We start from the raw sequence: 19,505 nt of genomic DNA, 5'->3' as shown, positions 1-19,505 counted from the left end.
TTCATCTATCAAATGCTATGTTTCTTTAGGGCACCAAGTTAGAGATCCACAATGCTATTCTACAGTTATTTACCTATATGGCCTTTCTTTCTCTCTTTCCTCCCTTCTTCCTTTCTTTCTCTCTCTTTCCTATTTTATTTTATTTGATAGGAGAGAGACATTAAGTGGAGGGGGAGAGGAAGCTATCTTGTGAAGTGTGTCCCCTGCAGGTGGGGAGCAGGGTTCAAACCCCCTGTGCATGGTAATGTATGCACTCAACTGGGTGCACCACCACCAGGATGTGGCTGAAGGATTTTCAGTTTCCTCTTTGGCCACTTAAAACTATTAGCCAACAAAAAATTGGTACTGAAAACACACACACAGGTGGGGGTGATGAATGAGAATGCTGGAAAACTCCCTACTCCTTTCTGGTATATTTGGGAAACATAAGTCAGCACTTTGGTACATGCGGTGCTAAGGTTCAAACACATGACCTCATGCTTACATATCCAGGACTCTCCCACTGTGCAGCCTTCCAGGTTACTGACATTATAAATTCTTTTCTTTGTTAGTTACAATATCAAAACAAAACTATAAACTGTGAAGTTTTAAGTGAAGCATAAATAATTTTTTTCTTTTCATTCTGCCTTTAATAGAATTAAAACTTTTTTCTTTTTAAAAACTTTATATTCTTAGGGATACTGCAACTCAATCTAGAACAAAAACTCATTCTCTAAATGAAATTATAGTAAGATACAATAAGAAAACAATGTGTTGGATCTTTTAAACATAAAGTACACAAACATTTCTACTGTAAAATAAATTCTACTCTTAATCTATAGTGTATAAAAATGAACTCATTTCTGTTAAATATCACCTTTTATATTTTAGTTGCTTAAGATGTTTCATGTAAACTGTATATTAAAATGAGTCCTCTTGAACTTTGTGAAATTGCTCTATGGTGGACTCATGATTGATATGACCATAAATCATTTTACATGTAAGCAGGTTTAATTTTGTAGGATGCTGGCAGTGGCTTCCCCAAAGCCAAGTAGCAATATGACCGAGAATTCTTAGCATGAACACAAGAGGGCAGGCTTATGTAAAGTAACTGATCGGCTTAAAGGCGCTTATTCTTCTATTATGTGGGAAAATGATATATTTTCAAGTATCTACTCCCCTAAACAATTTTAAATGTCTATAAGTTATACCCCAGAGTACAATATAGAAAATTTGACAGATATTAAGTCAAAATTTGATAATTTTTATTAAAATATGTCTGCATCAATTATATGCTTTTAGCTCCTGAATTTGTTAAATCTTGTTGTGAATAGCACAGTTTATATGATCCAGTGTACATTTACAGTAAGCAGGTAGAAATAAGACGAAAGCCATACAAAAAGAAAGCTTTAGTAATGAGTGAAGCGTGCTAACATATTTTAGAGAGATATGAAATTGTACCAACACACATTTGGGGGATGTATGAAATTGTACCCCAAGACAAAATCAGAAATGTAAAACAGCATTTCCTTAATCAGAAAATATTAAATAAGAAAACTTTCTTTTCTCAGACAATATAACAATACAAAAATGGTAATCTGGTGTTAGAAATAAAACTTTTCACAGCTGAGGTTATACCTGGTAGAATACACATGTCATCACCTACAAGAACCTGAGTTTAAGGCTTCTTCTGCCCCACCCACCCAAACACACACACACACACACACACAACACACACACACCACACACACACACACCACACCACACACACACACACACACACACACACACACACACCACACACACACACACACACACACACACACCACACACACACACACAAACCACCAAGGGGTAGAAGCTTCACAAGCAGTACAGTGGTGCTGTGTCTCTCCTCTCTGTCTCTCACCCTCTGTCAAAAACAAAAGAAAAAAGTGGTTTCTGGGAGCACTGGAGTCACGCAAGCACTGAGACCCTAGTGACAACCCTGATGGCAAGAAAAAAAACTAAGAAAAAAGTTTTCCTTCATATTTAGTTTTTTATTTATATAAAAAAATTCTAGTAAAATATGATGTAAAAAAAAGTACCAACAGACTGACTTATATGTTAGAAGGGGTGGGAAATGTGTGGTCCATGTGTCTTATTTGGACTTCAAAATCTTTTGGTCTGTCCCTGCTAAGGCAACTTCAGACAGGACTAATTCTAGCATCTTTTCCCATAGAAATTCAGTAGTAATTTTGAAATTGATAATTCTGTACAGCCTTCAAATAATGTTATAAATATCCAAATGATCCTTGGCAGGAAAAAAAAAAAAAAAAGCTTCCCCAGCCCTGGCACAAAGTAATCCAGTGGATGTTGCCGTGTGTAAAAGCACATACTCAACACTTCCTCGCCCTCTTCCCCCGCCCCCCCCCCAAAATGTAAGGGATTTAAAAAAAAAAAAAAAAAGGACAATTTTATGTTCTCTCTCAACACAGATCTTGAAGGACCAAAGAGCTTTTGGAGAGTCTGAGAGAAGATTGATGTAAAACAGAGGGAAAAAAGATTGTGTAGACGTTCTACTTTGACAAGACCCGTATCCTAACCAACCAGGGACATAGATGATTCTCCAACATACACACAGGAAAATGTTTTAAAGTAATATAGTACCTGTACTCTAGCTGGTTTAGTAAGAATCAAAGGAGATCAAGAAATACCATGCACAGAAGACTGAGAGAGGCTCAATAGTTACTCTGGGATGAGTCCCAAGATAATGAAAAATTTTAGGTACAATATTAATCTCTTGAGGGAAGAAAGGGGGGAAATGAGTGATAGTGTTAGAATGTGCCCAGCACACTCTTAATTTTAAGAATTCTTTTTATGGTGGTGAGAGTTTAGCAGTTATGCTTGAAAGTCATATTTGGTCACAAACTATCATATGGGCTGAATCATAGTAAGGCTCTTTCCTTTATGTAGAAATTAGACTAAAAGGAAACCAATGTTTTAAAAAGACTTGTAAGGAATAATAGAATTTTCAAAATAAAAAAAAGCAGTTGGAGGTGCCATGCAGATGTCTGAGATATTGTTCTACAATAGTCAGCCAAGAGAATTAGATGAGAATCAGTCATCCAAACACTGCAAATGAACGTTGTTTAATAAATAACTAATATCATTATCCTCTCATATAATACATTCATTTTATTCTTTGTTAGTCCTACTAATAGCAATAATAGAAAATTTAAGTTTCTACTCGAGATATTTTATAGTTTTTGAAAGAATTACTAACAGAAAATTTTGATAGTAAAGAAGGCAACATGATTTTTAAAATTCTGTAGTTGTTTTCTCAGTCAAAATGTGTTGAAGAAAATTACACAACATTTGCACATCAATGAATGTCATTTACATGTCACATTAGAGTACATACTACTGGTTATTTTTTTATTCATAATTTATCGAAAGTGATTTCCTAAAGTGATTAGTAGATAAATAGTAACAATTTATTCATTTAAAAAATAAGTACATGGAGCTGGGTGGTGGTGCACCTAAGCACACATTACAGTGTGCAAGAACCTGGGTTCAAGCCCCTGGTCCCCACTTGCAGGGGGAAAGCTTCACAAGCAGTGAAACAGATCTGCAGGTATCTGTCTCTCTCCGACTATATCCCCCCTCTTCCCTCTAAATTTCTCTGTCCTATCAAATAAAATAAGGTTTTAAAAAATTAATTAAAGAGACTGAGTGGTAGCACACCTGGTTGAGTGCATATATTACAGTGTACAAAGACCCAGGTTTGAGCCCCCAGTCCCCACCTGCAGGGGGAATGCTTTGCAAGTGGTGAAGCAGTGTTGCAGATGTCTCTCTGTCTCTCTGTCTCTCTCTCTCACCCCTTCCCTCTCAATTTCTGGCTATCTCTATCCAGTAAATAAAATAAAGATATTTTTTTAAATTTTCTTTTTTAATTTATTTTTTATTTAAGAAAGGATAAATTAACAAAACCATAGGGTAGGAGGGGTACAACTCCACACAATTCCCACCACCCAATCTCCATATCCCATCCCTTCCCCTGATAGCTTTCCCATTCTCTATCCCTCTGGGAGCATGGAATAAGTTCACGTGGTCCGGGAAGTGGCACAGTGGATAAAGTGTTAGACTCTCAAGCTATGAGGTCCCGAGTTCAATCCCCGGCAGCACATGTACCAGAGTGGTGTCTGGTTCTTTCTCTCTCTCCTCCTATCCCTCTCATAAATAAATAAATTAATTAATTAATTAAATAAATAAATAAAGTTCGCATCTGTTTTATAAACAAAATACTTATCAATAATTATCAAAACTTCATAAATGGTATCAGTTCCATTTTCTACTTTCTTTTATTATATTTATTTATTTTCCCTTTTGTTGCCCTTGTTGCTGTTTATTGTTGTTGTAATTGATGTCGTTGTTGGATAGGACAGAGAGAAATGAAGAGAGAAGGGGAAGACAGAGAGGAGGAGAGAAAGATAAGACACCTGCAGACCTGCTTCACTGCCTGTGAATGGACCTCCCCCCGACCCCCTGCAGGTGGGCAGCCGGGGTCTCGAACCCGGATCCTTACGCAGGTCTTGTGCTTCAAGCCCATATGTGCTTAACCCACTGTGCTACCGCTCAACTCCCCCATTTTCTACTTTCATATATGAGCATACTAAGCCCCAGAGACATTATATATTAAGTAAAGGTAGAGAAAATCCAGGTTCTGAATGCAATAGAAAAAAAAAAAATACACAACTTCATACTCCCAAGTTAATGTTTTCCTGTCCCACAATCAATCTGTTTCTGTTTTAAAATTTTCAAGACTGATTAAGTTTTGCTTTGTTTACTTTTATGCCCACTTAACAATAATAAGGAAAGTAAAAACCAAATAGCACACATGGTTTAAGTTTTTTGTTAGTCTCATTTAGTTTTGCTAATATTTTTAATATTTTATTTATTGGATAGAGACAGAGAGAAACTGAGAGGGAAGGGGATAAGAGAGGGAGAGAGATACCTATAGCACTTCTTTTTTAAAAAAAATATTTATTCCCTTTTGTTGCCCTTGTTTTATTGTTGTAGTTATTATTGTTGTTGTTATTAATGTCGTCGTCGTTGGCTAGGACAGACAGAAATGGAGAGAGGAGGGGAAGACAGAGGGGAGAAACACCTGCAGACCTGCTTCACCGCCTGTGAAGTGACTCCCCTGAAGGTGGGGAGCTGGGAGCTCGATCCGGGATCCTTACGCTGGTTCTTGCGCTTTGCATCACCTGCGCTTAACCCGCTGTGCTACAGCCCAACTCCCCTGTAGTACTTCTTGATCATTAATGAAGCTTCCCCCTGTAAGTGGGGACCAGAGGCTTGAACTTGAGTCCTTGAATATTATAACACATGCACTCTAATGGGTGTGTCACCACCCGGCTCCTCCAGTATTTTTTGAGTTTAGAATATGGGGGAAGACAAAGCAAAGCAATCTGTGACATGTCATATACTTGCTGTTAAGTGTGCCACTATTCTCATAACATCCACTGGAGGGAAGCAAACACTAGGGTTTGAACCTTACCTGCACTGGTGTTTCACTTTCCTGCTGAAACTCTTCAATCTGCTGCTGTTGCCAAGGAGATAAACTGTAAGAGTCCTCTGTAGTTCTGCCCCCCAAAGGGTTTGTCCGCAACTGCTCTGTAAGCCACATCTGTGTTCTCACAGAAGGCTGAATGGGAACTCCACCTACTGCCTGCTGACCAAGCATTAAATATCTGGGAGGGTCAAAAGTCTCGGAGCTTGTTATAGTAGGCTTGCTTTCAGGTAAGGCACTAAAAGTCATGTCTAAAGTCTGTCTCCTAAGAACAGAAGACGCAGCTCTAAATTCCTCCTTGCTACAGCTCTCAAATTTATATTTGCAGTCAAGTGTTGAGGATCGTTTTTTATTTATTTCCTTGTCGTCTAGCTTAAGCAGCTCCATACTGTCGTGTAAAGTCGGCCCAAGTGATTTCAGCTGTGGTGTTAAAGCTTTGATTCTCCCTGTTTTGTCCAACCCACTTCTTGACCCATCTGTGCGCACAGTGTCAACCTGGCTGTAGTTATCCGGGGCAGTGAGTTTGGATAGAGACGACCATTTCCGGAGGGGCCTGAAGTCCTTCATGTCGAGTGATGAGTCCTGTTCCCCTCTGCAGTGGTTTCCCAGTGTTTGCATAAGGCTTTTACTCCATTTTGAGCCATCTGAGGCCAATGATTCTCCACATTTGGAAACTGAAGCACTGGAGTTAGACGGCATGACATGGGCAGTTGGAAGAGTAACCAGTGACCAGCTAGGCTTAAAAGACAACGTGCCACTTGAAGTTGAATGATCTGGAAAGAAGAAAGAATGCCAAATTAACTGCAATTAAGAGGCGGTAAGTGAGGCGAAATGAAAATGATCAAAATTAAATTCTAAACACGACTTGACAATGTGATGACAAGTTTTCCAGAATAATTTTATCAAAATGAGGAAATTACTATTCCTTTATCTGAAATAAATCAAATGTATTTTCAAATATTGTTTTCTGAAATGACATATAAAGTGCATGTCTATTTACAATCTCCATAAAGATGAAAAGACTGGGGGAAAGAGTTACATTCACTCCACCTAACCTAAATATTAGGCCTTCAAGAGAAAAATTCACCTCTCTACAGAAGCCTTACTCATAATCCAGCGCTGAAATTGAAGAGACTACCGCAAAGTAGTATCTTTCAGCATATTCTGTGAACTGTGGAAATCTAGCCAAATCTGCACTTCCCCAAACTCTAATTCAATCCACTACTGAGTAACAAATAATCAGGATGAGTGCCAGCAATAAATTAGCAGATGCAAACTTTTTCCAACAAATTCAGTCCACCTTAATGGCATAAATAATTATATGTTCCCAAGCTAGAACTTTTAGTCTATTTGCACTCCTATATTTCTATGAACATTCACTAAATCCCCAAGTAGTATGTTTTTTTTCTATTTGTAAAAGTATAATATAGCTATTGCCTTAGGGCAGGCTCTATATAATATTATTCCATATATATAAACAGTTTTAGTAAGCCCCATGAAAGCCCAAAGAATAAAGAAGGGTTGAGAGTGACTAAAATGACCGACATGAAGATTGACAGACGATTATGACTGGGGGCCAGGAGGTACCTCACACAGTAGAGGATGTAGTTTACCATGCAGCAGGAACCAGACTGAAGGCCCTGGCTCCCAAAAGGGAACATCGTACAGTGGAGGCAGGAGGGGAGAAGAAGAAAAAGGAAGAGGAGGAAGAGGAGGAAAGGAAAGGGGAAAGGGGAAAGAGGAAAGAGGAGGGGAAGGGAAGGGAGGGAGGGAGGGAGGGAGGGAGGGAGGGAGGGGAAAAGAGGGGAGGAGAGAAGGGAGGAGAGAGAAGAGGGAAGGGGAGGGGAGAGAAGAGGCAAAGAAAGGGAAAGAAAAGGAAAAGGAACGGAACGGAAAGGAAAGGCCCTCCACACTGGGAGCATGGCAATCATACACGAAGCCACAACAAAAATTCTGTCAGGAGAAGATATATTAATTATTATCTTACTCAACAGAAAAAGAAAGCAGGGGTGAATATGCTTCTGAAGCTTTCAAGGCCCAAGGGCCAGAGGCTTCAGGTTTGACCCTCTGCACTATAATGTGCCAGAGCTGAGCAGTGCTCCAATGCTGGCTCGCTCCTCTTCTCCCCCAACCTCTATCTCTCATAAAAAAAATAAAAAAAAAAAAACATACATTTTAAAAGATTAGTTCTGGAAAAACTGAGAAATGTTATGTATGTACAAACTATTAGATTTACCAGTTGGGTGCACATTTTACCAAGCATAAGCACCCAGCTTCAAACCCCCAGCCCCCACCTGCAAGGGAGAAGCTTTGAGAGTGGTGACGCAGAGTTACAAGTGTCTCTCTTTATATCTCCCCTTCTCTTCTCAATTTCTCTCTGCCCTATCAAATGAAATATTAACTTAAAAAACTTTCAAAAAGATGAGTTTTGAGTATGATACAAATGTCAACAAAATGCTATAGGGCATTTGCATTATTACAGTGTTTTACAAATACATATGTGTGTGTGTGTCTAACTACTCCTAGAGGAATAGTTATATTAAAATCATCATACAGATATGCTTCCTTTTTTTTTTCAAATATGCTGACATTAAACTATATATTTTTTATCATCATTATTTGTTTTTATTGGATAGAGACAACCAGAACTTGAGAGGGAAGGGGGGGTTAGAAAGGAAGAGAGAGAGACCTGCAGCCCTGTTTCTCCACTTGTGAAGCTTTACCCCTGCAGGTGAGGGCTGGGGGCTCAAACTCAGGACCTTGTACACTGTAACATGTGTGTTCAACCAGGTGCGCCACCATCTGGCCCCCAACAATATTTTCCTATCAAATTTTTGTTCAGTGTTTTAGATTAAACATTTCCATATAAAGATAATAGTTTTTTTTAGTTTAATACTTCTAAAGTATTTTCAGACTCAAATCCTCTACCATTTAGTAGTGATATTTGCTAAAATACATTCTTGAATTTTCTTGAATCTTTAGTTTTCTTCTATCTATAGAGTAAAGCTGACAGTGAGGGTTAGATGAAGTACACATAACTCAAAATATTTTTCAGGCACAAAGTAAAATGTTGGTTATTATGTTGGAAAAGCTAAAAGTAAATATTTTCAATATAATAAACAGGTTAATCGCTGTATAATCCAACAAATTGTTAAAAAACAGCTTAAAAATAGGCAAAGTGGAGTTAGCAAAATAGCACACTGAGATAGTGCGCCTACTTTGCCACACAAGCAACCCAGACTGGGATCTGGCCCCCGTCACACAGGAGCCACCTTTCGTGCTGTGGTGTCTTCCTAAGCACCCCTTCCCTCGATCTCTCTATCTGTCTCCATCTGAAGAAGTAACTCCGGAGTGTAAAAGTCCCAGCAATATGACAAAGCAGAACAAGCAAAAAAGGTAGTAAAGTAAAATGAAATAAAAATAGGTCAAGCATATCAATAAGCAAGGCACCAAACAAGAAATGTAGAGAATACAAGTTCGGGGGGAAAAAAGTTCTAACTCACTAAAAGAAAAAAAGAAAAGAAAAAAAAAAAAAAAAACACCGTCTCCCTATAATATTCATGCGATTGTGAAAGTCTGCTAGTATCCTACAGGGATGGAAAGGAAAATAAATTGTTATAGCTTTTGGAAGAAGTGGGGCAATCTGTTTGAACGTTTCAATATTTAAATATGTAAATGCATGCATACACACGCATATGTGTGTCTAGTGCATATGTGTGTCTAGTACGTATGTACTCGTGAGCAGAGCAATTGTCTGGAGGAATATAGCCAAAACTTAGTAAGTATAAGCAACTCTTGAATAGCAAACAAGGGAAAAGATGCTTTCAGATTTTATTTATAGCTATGTAATATCTTGTTTAACTTCTTTTCAAGGAGTATAACTATTATTTATTTAAACTTTTGCAGAGATACTGTGTGGCCTCAAAGAGCTTGAAAGATCTCAGAGAACACTGTGACTAAAGAGTGAGCAATATATCAAGTGACTTCATTTTCCATGTCACAACTGAAACCTCGGAGACCAGAAAGATCAACAGCCTTGCCCACTATTTATATCTGGTAATGTTCTACTATCTTAGGCTGCCTTTTGTTTGCAAGCTCAGTAGTTTCCAACAACACAGAAAAAGAGAAATTTATAATAAAAATCAGTTCCACAAGCCTAATGTTTATTTCCTAAAAATCTGAAAGCAATTGATAACATACTAGTCATAGAACTTTATGAGGGTAGGTTGCAATTATTGCTAAAAGTCAGTTATCTGAAGTTCTCAAAGTAGCATATAAAAAGTTACCTGAGATCTGATATACCACCCCCAAGAATTCTCATTCACTGGAGGGTTGCAGGTAATATGATTTTCGAAATAAGTGATTCTGTGTTCTGATCACTACAAAAAATCGTTCTACCTGGGTCTGACTCCTGTTCTAAAGCCTTCAAGTTTAAAGATCCCAAATTCGGTCATTACCAGCACCTGAGTTCTAGTGTAATAATGAATTTAACCATGACTTTCAGAATCCATTACTGTCAAAACTAGGATTAAAACTTAGTCTACTCCCACACATCTGCACATGCAGATACATGCACACACAACATAAATAAGGAATATTTTACAGAGGGAATATCTGATAAAGAACTATTTTATCACTGAGCTATGTCTAGAAAAGCTCAAAGTTAACTTAGACTCCAATAAAATTCTAGGTGTACTTCCTCCCCAGCCTGAAGCCAGCCCCCATAAACCTAATGCTAGTTTGGATACAACACATGACACTCAACACTCCAACAGCTGGGAGAAAGTCCTAGCTTGTCAGATAAACAGACAACTACAAAAGCCAGACAAGGGCAAGAGACTGTCTCACTTAACGGGTCCCTAGTCAGAGATGGTCCTAGATGGCTAACAGGTCCCTCTCTCCACCACCACTGGTCATTTGCATCAGATTTTTTTTTACTTAATTTTTTTATTGTTGTAATTACTGTTGCTGTTATTGATGTCATTGTTGTTGGATAGGACAGAAAGAAATGGAGAGAGATGGGGAAGGCAGAGAGGGAGAAAGACAGACATCGGCAGACCTGCTTCACCGCTTGTGAAGCAACTCTCCTGCAGGTGGGAAGCCGGGGACTGGATTTGGGATCCTTACGCTGGTCCTTGTGTTTTGTGCCACGTGCGCTTAACCGGCTGCGCTACTGCCCGACTCCCAGATCTCAGATTTCTAATATGAAACAGATGATGGGGTGGCACGATAGTAGGAGATGACACTTTAGTCATGGGTGTCATGTGTTGGCAGATATTTTAAGGAGAACAGAGGCCAAATATCAAGATGTCAATTCCCCATAGAGAATTGTTGCCCCTGAGAAATCTATTGTCTTGTAAAACATTAAAACATTATCCCCTCAATAAAAATTAAGACAAGACTTAAAAGTCTTGGTATCATTTCCTTTCTATAAAAAGATTTAGATTCAACTATCACTTGATCTCTTAAAGCATGGTATGTAATTTTTAGTGCAAAGTTTCTCAGACACACAACTACCACTTTTAGAACAGTGCAGACAACTTTATCTTTTGTCCTCTATCCACCTGCACGTTGGGGCAGATGTGGAATCATTAATATCTTCCCTAAACCCTTTCTAGGTAAGAGGTATTTAGATTCCTCACATGTATATAAAATAAACTGAACTTATCTAGGTTCACACATATTGCTATTTTACCATGCCAAGAGGCAAAACCCTGGGGGGGGGGGGGGTTTGGGGTTAGTGAGAGGGAGAGAATGGCTGAATAAAGGAAGAATAAAACTGAAGTGAAAAATAATGTCAATAAAGATACAAAATATATCTTCCAAGTATTAAACTTATAAACTATGATAACACATGCATCATTTTTAAAAATTTATAATTCAAACATTCTATTTTAAATATGATCGATGATGTAGTGAGTTAACAGAACATTAAGCAAAAGTGGAGAAACAAAAGAGTTCTTTGGTTTACAAAAGAAATGTGAATCATAACTTTTTTTTTGAATACTTCCTTGAAAATACTTGATTTCACAAGCTTAAGTGTTCTGTGCATAACCTCTAGCCTACTGCTAATAACTAAAGTTCATAAAGATTAAATTACTGGACAAAGCACAGATCTCAAAATAGAATCCTGGTCTCCTGTTTGTTAGTCTAGTGTTACTGACACTTGCCTACAATATACCTCTGGGACATCTTTTCATCTGGCCCCTCCCTCCAGGTATAAATACCTAGCACAGCGTGATTAGGAACCATCCCAGAACAATAAAGTGGTAGCAACAACCAAAAATAAAATAAGCAATGGTATGGAAGTCAGCGGTGAAAGAATAGTTGGGATGGGATTAAAATGGTCACTATTTATAAGTTTGGCATTGACTACATGTGGGTTTACCATATGCAGATGCAGATATAGGTACAGATATACATTTGATCTTTTCTGTGAAAGGGAGGAGAAACGGGTCAGGAGGTAGTTCAACCAGTAGAGTATGCTCATGAGTAAGAGGCCCTGAGTTCAAACTATGGCACCATACAAGGAGCACCATGGACAGCACTGGAGGAGCTTGATGGACAGATAGCAGAGCAGTGTTGTGATGTCTCTGTATTTCTCAGCTTCTTCTCACTCTGCTCTGTTTCTTTCCAAATTAGAAACAACGTACAAGTTGGGACCAGGGGGTAACTTAGCAGTACACACACACACACAATGCCATAGCTTTATTCCCGAATGGCACAATGCAGAAAATGGAGGAAAAAAAAAATGAGGGACCATAAGTAAAGAGTAAGATCAAGAGAATCATTTCACAATATTGAGTGTTTTGAAGACGCCATCAACTGAAAGAAACTAATAAGGTCTAATCAACATAACGAAATACACAAACAGGAGCCAGGAGGTGGCACACCTGGTAAAGTGCACACACCACAGTAAGCAAAGACCTCGCTGACAAGATGTTTCTTTGTACATGAAGACACTGCACCAAATGGCAACTGACTTGAGTTCTCCTTCTGATATGGACTGACACACATTCAACAGGCCTATTATTCTTAGTGAGGCTGAAGAGTGACGATATGTTTAAACTGAAGTTCATGTTTATTTGCTCCTTCTAATTTGAAAGAAACGAGGTTAATTAGATAATTATCTCCAATACAAATTAGCAGTTGGGAATTCTTAAAGAGAAAAAAAAAATATTCAGCCTGTGTTCTGGGAGGTGGAGCAGTGATAAAGCTCGAGTTCGATCCCCAGCAGCACATATGCCAGAGTGATGTCCGGTTCTTTCTCTCTCCTCCTATCTATCTCGTAAATAAATAAAATCTTAAAAAAAAGATTCAGCCTATTCATGTTTTTAATTAAATATATAAATATGACTGAATTTATATATGTACAATTAATTCAACATAATTAGAAATTCTGTTTCTTTTTTCCCACCAAGGTTATCATTGGGCTCAGTGACCCTGCATGACCCAGAGGCCATTTTTTTTTTCTAACAGAGACAAAGAGAGGGAGATGGAGAGGGAGAGGGAGAGGGAGAGGGAGAGAGAGAGACAGAAGGGGGAAGACTGTAGTGCGGCTCCACCACTTGTGAAGCTTCCTTGCAAATGGGGACCAGGGGCTTGAACTCAGCAATACAAGCATTCTACTGATGCACCACTGTCTGTCCCCTACAGGAACAAGCTTTAAAAGATTTTTAAAAAAGAAGAAATCCAAGATCCTGCCTCTCAAGAGTCATGTTTTACTGAAGAGGAAAACTGTCCTATGGGAGGTAATAGAGCCAAGACTACAAAAAGTTTGGTCTTCTGACCTACTGGGGGGTTGTATTGTTATGTGGAAAACTGAGAAATGTTTTGTATGTACAAACATATTTACTGTTGACTGTAAAACACATTAATTCCCCAATAAAGAAATTTTTTTAAAAATTAGGTTTTCCTTCTTTCTTACTTCTCTCCCTTTCCACCACCACCCCCTTTTGTTTCGAGTCCTGTACTAGCAGTTTCCTCTTGCTTCTCCCTCTTCACTCAACTCCTACCACATTTGGAGTTTGCCCTATATGCTAAGTACTTAAAATACAACTCCCACTCAAAATAGTTTCTTTTCTTCTTGATCAATCCAGGTCAACTTTTTCAGACAAAAAGAGACAAAGACAAAAACCACAACAGCAAAACACTGATTCTCTTCTCAGTGTTATGGGAGGTAGGGCCGGAATCTGGGTCACACACGTGGCGATGTAAAGATGCTCTCAGGTGAGCTATCAAACAAATTTTTAGCCCTCAAACTAACTTTTGTGGCAATAGCAATTGCCGGGTCTTCCAGGCCACATTCAGCAAAGGGAACCTAGGAAGAAATTTGGTCCATATGCTGGTATGGCTTAAGCTACAATTTAGTGATCTTATAAACTCGAGTCCTCGTGTCATTAATCTATTTTCTACCAACTAGGAACGTGATACCACATGAACAAATTTACCATGGCTAAAAACCACTATTACGGGAGCCGGGTGGTGGCATACCAGAGGTTGAGCGCATGTATTACAATGTGCAAGGAGCCGGGTACAAGCCCCCGGTCCCCACCTGCAAGAGGAAAGCTTTACGAGTGGTGAAGCAAGGCTACAGGTGTCTCTCTGTCTCTCTCCCTATCACTCCCCTCCTTGATTTCTGGCTTGATTTCTGGCTGTCTCTAACAGATGAATAAAGGTAATAATAAATTTTAAAAAACTTAAAAAAAAACAATGCTACAAATGTTAAATTTGTGTTTTCATTTATTACTCAATATAAAAATCTCATACTCTTACTTAGCATTATTTGAAATCTCAAAATATCCTGGCTACAAACAATTCAGTCAAAAGCAATTTTAGGATATTTTCTGTACTGGAGTTCCCACCCTACTAAAATTGATGCAGTCGTCCCCATTCTGAACTCTGCAATACTTGAAGCACATTAAGTATTCAATAAATATTTATTAACTGAATGAATGACACTAAGAATTCCAGTATAGGGAATAAATACACATACACTAGCCATTAATAAAGTGAAACATTTGCAATTCATAGAGCATTTACTTCCTATATTCAGTTTATACTATTACTCACATATGGATTATAAGTTATTAAGGAATTAAAATAACATTCCTCTCTACCCCTCCCTCTCAATTTACCTCTGTATGTGAAATATTTTTTAAGTGAGTTATAAACCCAACAATACCGAATAAAAAGCAGAAAATGTGTAGAAGATGGGGGGTGGGGTGGTGGTGCACCTTGTTGAGTACATGGTACACAATGCACAAAGACCCAGGTTCAAGCCCCTAGTCCCCACCTGCAGGGGGGAAAGCTTTGTGAGTGTCCTAACAACAACAACATCAATAACAACAACAATAAAAACAACAAGGGCAACAAAAGGGAAAGTAAATAAAGTTAAATAAAAGAAATTATATCAGCCTAACTTCTCAAGAGCTGGAGATTAAGATCATTTATGTAGGCAGTCAATCTTACCAACATAACCAGACCACAGTAAAAATCCTGAACTTCATTAAATTAAAAGGAAAAAAAAGTCATTTACAAAAGACATTGGTTAATGATGAAAAGATAAGCTACAAAATAGAAGAAAATATTTGCAAACCACACAGCCACCCTACAAAGGGTCAGCATCTAAAATATAAAGAACTTTCAAAGCTCAACAGTCATAAAAAAAACAATCTAATTATAGCACAAGAATAGACAGATGGCAAATAAGCATGTGCAAAAAGCTGAAACATCATTAGCCTTTATGAAAATCAATAAGCATGGTAAGATAGCACTGTATTCCTTATCAAAAATACCACAATGTAAAACCCACCACGTGCTGGCAAGGCTAAAGAATAAACTGAACCGCTCACACTGACCCATGGACATTGCTGCTGAAAACAGAATTGTCATTCTGCAGGACTGTGACAATGTTTTTAAAAAGTAGGCACACGTCTTCCACACCCATACTGTACTCCTGGGCACTTACCACAGAGCAATGTTCATACCAAAACCCACACAAAAATGTTTATAACAGCGGGGCTGGGTGGTGACGGATCTGGTTGAGTGCACACATTACAGTGCACAAGGACCCAGGTTCAAGCCTCCGGTCCCCACCTACAGGGGAGAAAGCTTCACAAGTGGCGAAGCAGGGCTGCAGATGTCTCTGTCTCTTTCCCTCTCTCTATGCCCCCTGCCTCTTGATTTTTGGCTGTCACTAACAAAGTAATAAAATTTTAAAAATAATTTCATTTAAAAATGTATATACCGGGAGTCCGGCGGTGGCGCAGTGGGTTAAGCACACGTGGCGCAAAGCGCAGGGACCGGCGTAAGGATCCCAGTTCGAGCCCCCGGCTCCCCACCTGCAGGGGAGTCGCTTCACGGGCGGTGAAGCAGGTCTGCAGGTGTCTATCTTTCTCTCCCCTCTCTCTGTCTTCCCCTCCTCTCTCCATTTCTCTCTGTCCTATCCAACAACAAAGCAACGTCAACAATGGCAATAATAACCGCAACGAGGGTGCAACAACTAGGGCAACAAAAAGGGGGAAAAATGGCCTCCAGGAGCGGTGGATTCATGGTGCAGGCACCGAGCCCAGCAATAACCCTGGAGGAAAAAAAAATTTTTTTAAAAATGTATATACCAGCTTTATTTTTCAATAGTTAGAACACACACATACAAAAACACATAATTGTTGTTTCAATGGGTAATCTAATCAAAATGTAGTTTATCAGGAGCTGAGCAGTGGGAAAGCTAGTACAATCAGAGAGACAATTTCATTTGATTTACAGCAACACTGAAAATATTTAAACATCATCTCATAATTCCATACTTTGGAACAAAAGTCAGAGTCCCTAAATGTCTTTTTCCTGATTCTTTTTTAGGTTGATACCTAAAACTCTTTAAGATGTTTAGCTCACCTTCCACACTGTCAGAACAGGATGTGCCAATGCCAGTGTCTCCACTGTCGGAAGCTATGCTATGTCTCCTGGTGTGGTTACTTCGATGGTGAGATGGAACAGTTGTGGCCTGCCACAAGGATTCATTACCAGGTAACCATGCTGACGAAGAATAATCTGGGCCTATAAAGGAAAATAGAGGAAAGAATTAACACATGTATAGTATTTCTGAACAGGCAAAAGATAAGTGTTTTGGAATTTGTGAAAAGTCGGTAACACACATGAATTTAAAACTGACTTGGCAACTTCACACAGAAATCTGAGAGTCTATCGTCATTAACTAAGAAATGGAACACAAGGAAAGTCTTGAATCACATTGGTGACAGTATAAATAGCATTATAATGGAAAGCAGGAAAAAATATTTTCCAACTATTATACCTGGGCCTGAATCACATAAAATGTTTAATCATTTTGGAATATTTTCATAGATTTGTGTTATCCTTTGATAAAAGCTTGACAGTAGAGAATCTTTCCATTTTAGCTAAAATCCCCCTTTTGAGTTATATTAAATCTTTTAGTCACTATAATTTTCTACTTCCCACTTACTTTGTCCATTTTTATTATTTTTACTTATCCTTTTAAGATTTATCCATCATTTTACCTTTTGTCCACTTTGTATTACTATCGCCCTTTACAGTGCCACAGAGTACAGCAGTTCTGGTTCATCAATACACACTATACAGTCACTTCACAAAAGCTAGGTTCAAAAATAATAAATCCAGGATCGCAACCTAATCAATGCAATGAGTGCCACCCCAGCATGCTTCACTTCAGACTGTGTCCAGAGACTTCAGGTGTGGAACGACAACCCTTCAGCTTCATCACTCAGATGAGACCTTTCCTTTCATAATATTCTCTAATTCCATCCCAGGTGGTCCACTCCCCAGTAAAGTCCCCAAACCTAGATATAGACCAGGTCCACTGATATAGAACATAGGTTCACACGTGCCTATAAACTAGGGAAAAATATATACCTGAAAGCAGACGTACACAAGAGTCTGCAGTGAGTACCCCCCAACACTTCTTCTCCACTATTCCAACCTTTAGGTCCATGATTGCTCAACAATTTGTTTGGCTTTGTATGTTAACTCTCTTTTCAGTCACCAGGTTCCAGATGCCAACCAGACTTCCCTGGACTGACGACCCCACCAATGTGTCCTGGAGCCCTGCTTCCCCAGAGACCCACCCTACTAGGGAAAGAGAGAGGCAGACTGGGAGTATGGACCGACCAGTCAACGCCCATGTTCAGCGGGGAAACAATTACAGAAGCCAGACAGACCTTCCACCTTCTGCAACCCACAACGACCCTGGGTCCATACTCCCAGAGGGACAGAGAATAGGAAAGCTATCAGGGGAGGGAAGGGGATATGGAGATTGGGTGGTGGGAATTGGGTGGAGTTGTACCCCTCCTATCCTACGGTTTTGTTAATGTCTCCTTTCTTAAATAAAAAAAGAAAAAAGAAAAAAAATAATATATCAGTATTTAAAAAGATTTCAATGGGGGCCAGGTGGTGGCACACCTGGTTGAGGGCACATGTTACAGTACTCAAGGTCCCAAGTTCAAGCCCCCGGTCCCCACCTGCAGGGGGAAAGCTTCACGAGTGGTGAAGCAGGGCTGCAGCTGTCTCTATGTCTCTCTCCCTCTCTACTGCCCCATTTCCTCTCAATTTCTGGCTGCCTCAATATAATAAGGATAATAAATATTTTAAAAATGTATTTCATATTAATTAGACCAATTCTAAGCCTGCAGAGTTTTATATAAAAGTTTAAAATAATTTATCTTTATTTATATCTGTTACAGTCATTTTCTAGTTGGGTCCTATCGATTTATTTGTAAAAGTTAACACGAATGCTGGGTTTTCATAAATGCTGCACACATTCTCTCAATAGCTATCACAAGTCAAATTACTTCCTTGTCACTATATCTGTACACATTAAAATGGGTTGTCACACTAATTTGTTTTTCAATATCCCTATTTTGTTTTACCCTTGCAGGTAAATGTTACAGATGTTCCCGGTAAATGGCAATCTTAGCACTTATTAAGATGTAAAACTAGGCACTTATTAAGATGTAAAACTAAAATTATTGTGCTGGGGAGATAGCACAGCAATTTACTCAACAGATTATGATGCCTGAGACCCATTTAAAATGAATTTAAATTTATTAAACTATTTAAAATAAATAGTTGATGAATATGGTCACTACAGAAAATCATCCCTAATGTTATTTTCTACCACATTAATCTTGCATTAAAAATGTTTAATAAGACATTATGCAACATTATTTTATATTTTTATTTCTATATAATTTGTAAATTTACTCTTCTCAGTTTTATACTATATGAAGTAACACTAATGGTCAAATACATTGGGCAAGGTGGTGGCACACCCAGTTGGGCACAAATTACCACGCACAAGGACCCAGGTTCAAGCCCCCCAATTCCTACCTGCAGGGAGAATGCTTCACAAATGGTGAAGCAGGCCTGCAGGTGTATCTCTCTTCCTCTCTCTCCCCCTCCTCTTTCATTTGTTCTCTATAAAATCAAACAAAATAGAAAGAAAAAGAAAAAAATGGCCGCCAACAGCAGTGGATACATAGTGCTAGAACCAAGTTTGAGTGATAAGCCTGGTGGCTTTAAAAAAAAATTAAATACATTTAAATTAACTGAAGATGCAAACACACACACACATCAACAGAACATAAAAAAGCGCGCGCACACACACATAAACCGATGAACCTAAAATAAATTTACTGTAACAGTGTCAAGAGTGTAGAAAGAACTGTGCCTTCCACCAAAAAATATGATAAAAATTGGATGCACGCGTACCACAAAAATCAAACTATGGGACACATATTCAATGGAGCATTGTGGATATGAATAGACTACTGAAATCTTGTGATTTTTGTAAAACACTGCTAAATCAATAATAAAAAATTTTTAATATTTATTTTCCCTTTTGTTGCCCTTGTTTTTCATTGTTGTTGTAGTTATTGTTGTTATTTGTGTCGTCGTTGTTGGATAGGACAGAGAGAAA

General features: G+C 38.6%; 1 protein-coding gene and 1 long non-coding RNA gene across 7 annotated transcripts in view; one reads left to right on the top strand and one right to left on the bottom strand.

Moving 5' to 3' along the window:
• CEP85L (centrosomal protein 85 like) overlaps positions 1-19,505 on the bottom strand; it is a 104,444-nt gene that overhangs the window by 61,282 nt on the left and 23,657 nt on the right. For all 6 annotated transcript variants that reach the window (XR_009549606.1, XM_060190551.1, XM_060190552.1 and 3 more), the window contains exons 2-3: positions 16,430-16,591; positions 5,522-6,306 (exon numbers count right to left, since the gene is read on the bottom strand). Coding sequence is in view for 5 of the 6 variants with exons in the window: in XM_060190551.1 (XP_060046534.1) it covers positions 5,522-6,306; positions 16,430-16,591 (947 nt within the window). In the remaining variant the exon portion in view is untranslated. The remainder of the gene's footprint in view (positions 1-5,521; positions 6,307-16,429; positions 16,592-19,505) is intronic.
• Positions 6,232-13,453, top strand: LOC132538154 (uncharacterized). Its single transcript, XR_009549607.1, has 3 exons — positions 6,232-6,350; positions 9,440-9,589; positions 13,190-13,453. It is a non-coding gene; the product is annotated as an uncharacterized LOC132538154 (long non-coding RNA).

This window comes from Erinaceus europaeus, chromosome 4 (genome assembly GCF_950295315.1).
Source record: "Erinaceus europaeus chromosome 4, mEriEur2.1, whole genome shotgun sequence".
In the NCBI taxonomy this organism is placed as follows: Eukaryota; Metazoa; Chordata; class Mammalia; order Eulipotyphla; family Erinaceidae; genus Erinaceus; species Erinaceus europaeus.
The sequence above is the reverse complement of the archived record's forward strand: the minus strand, read 5'-3'. Positions and strand labels throughout refer to the sequence as shown.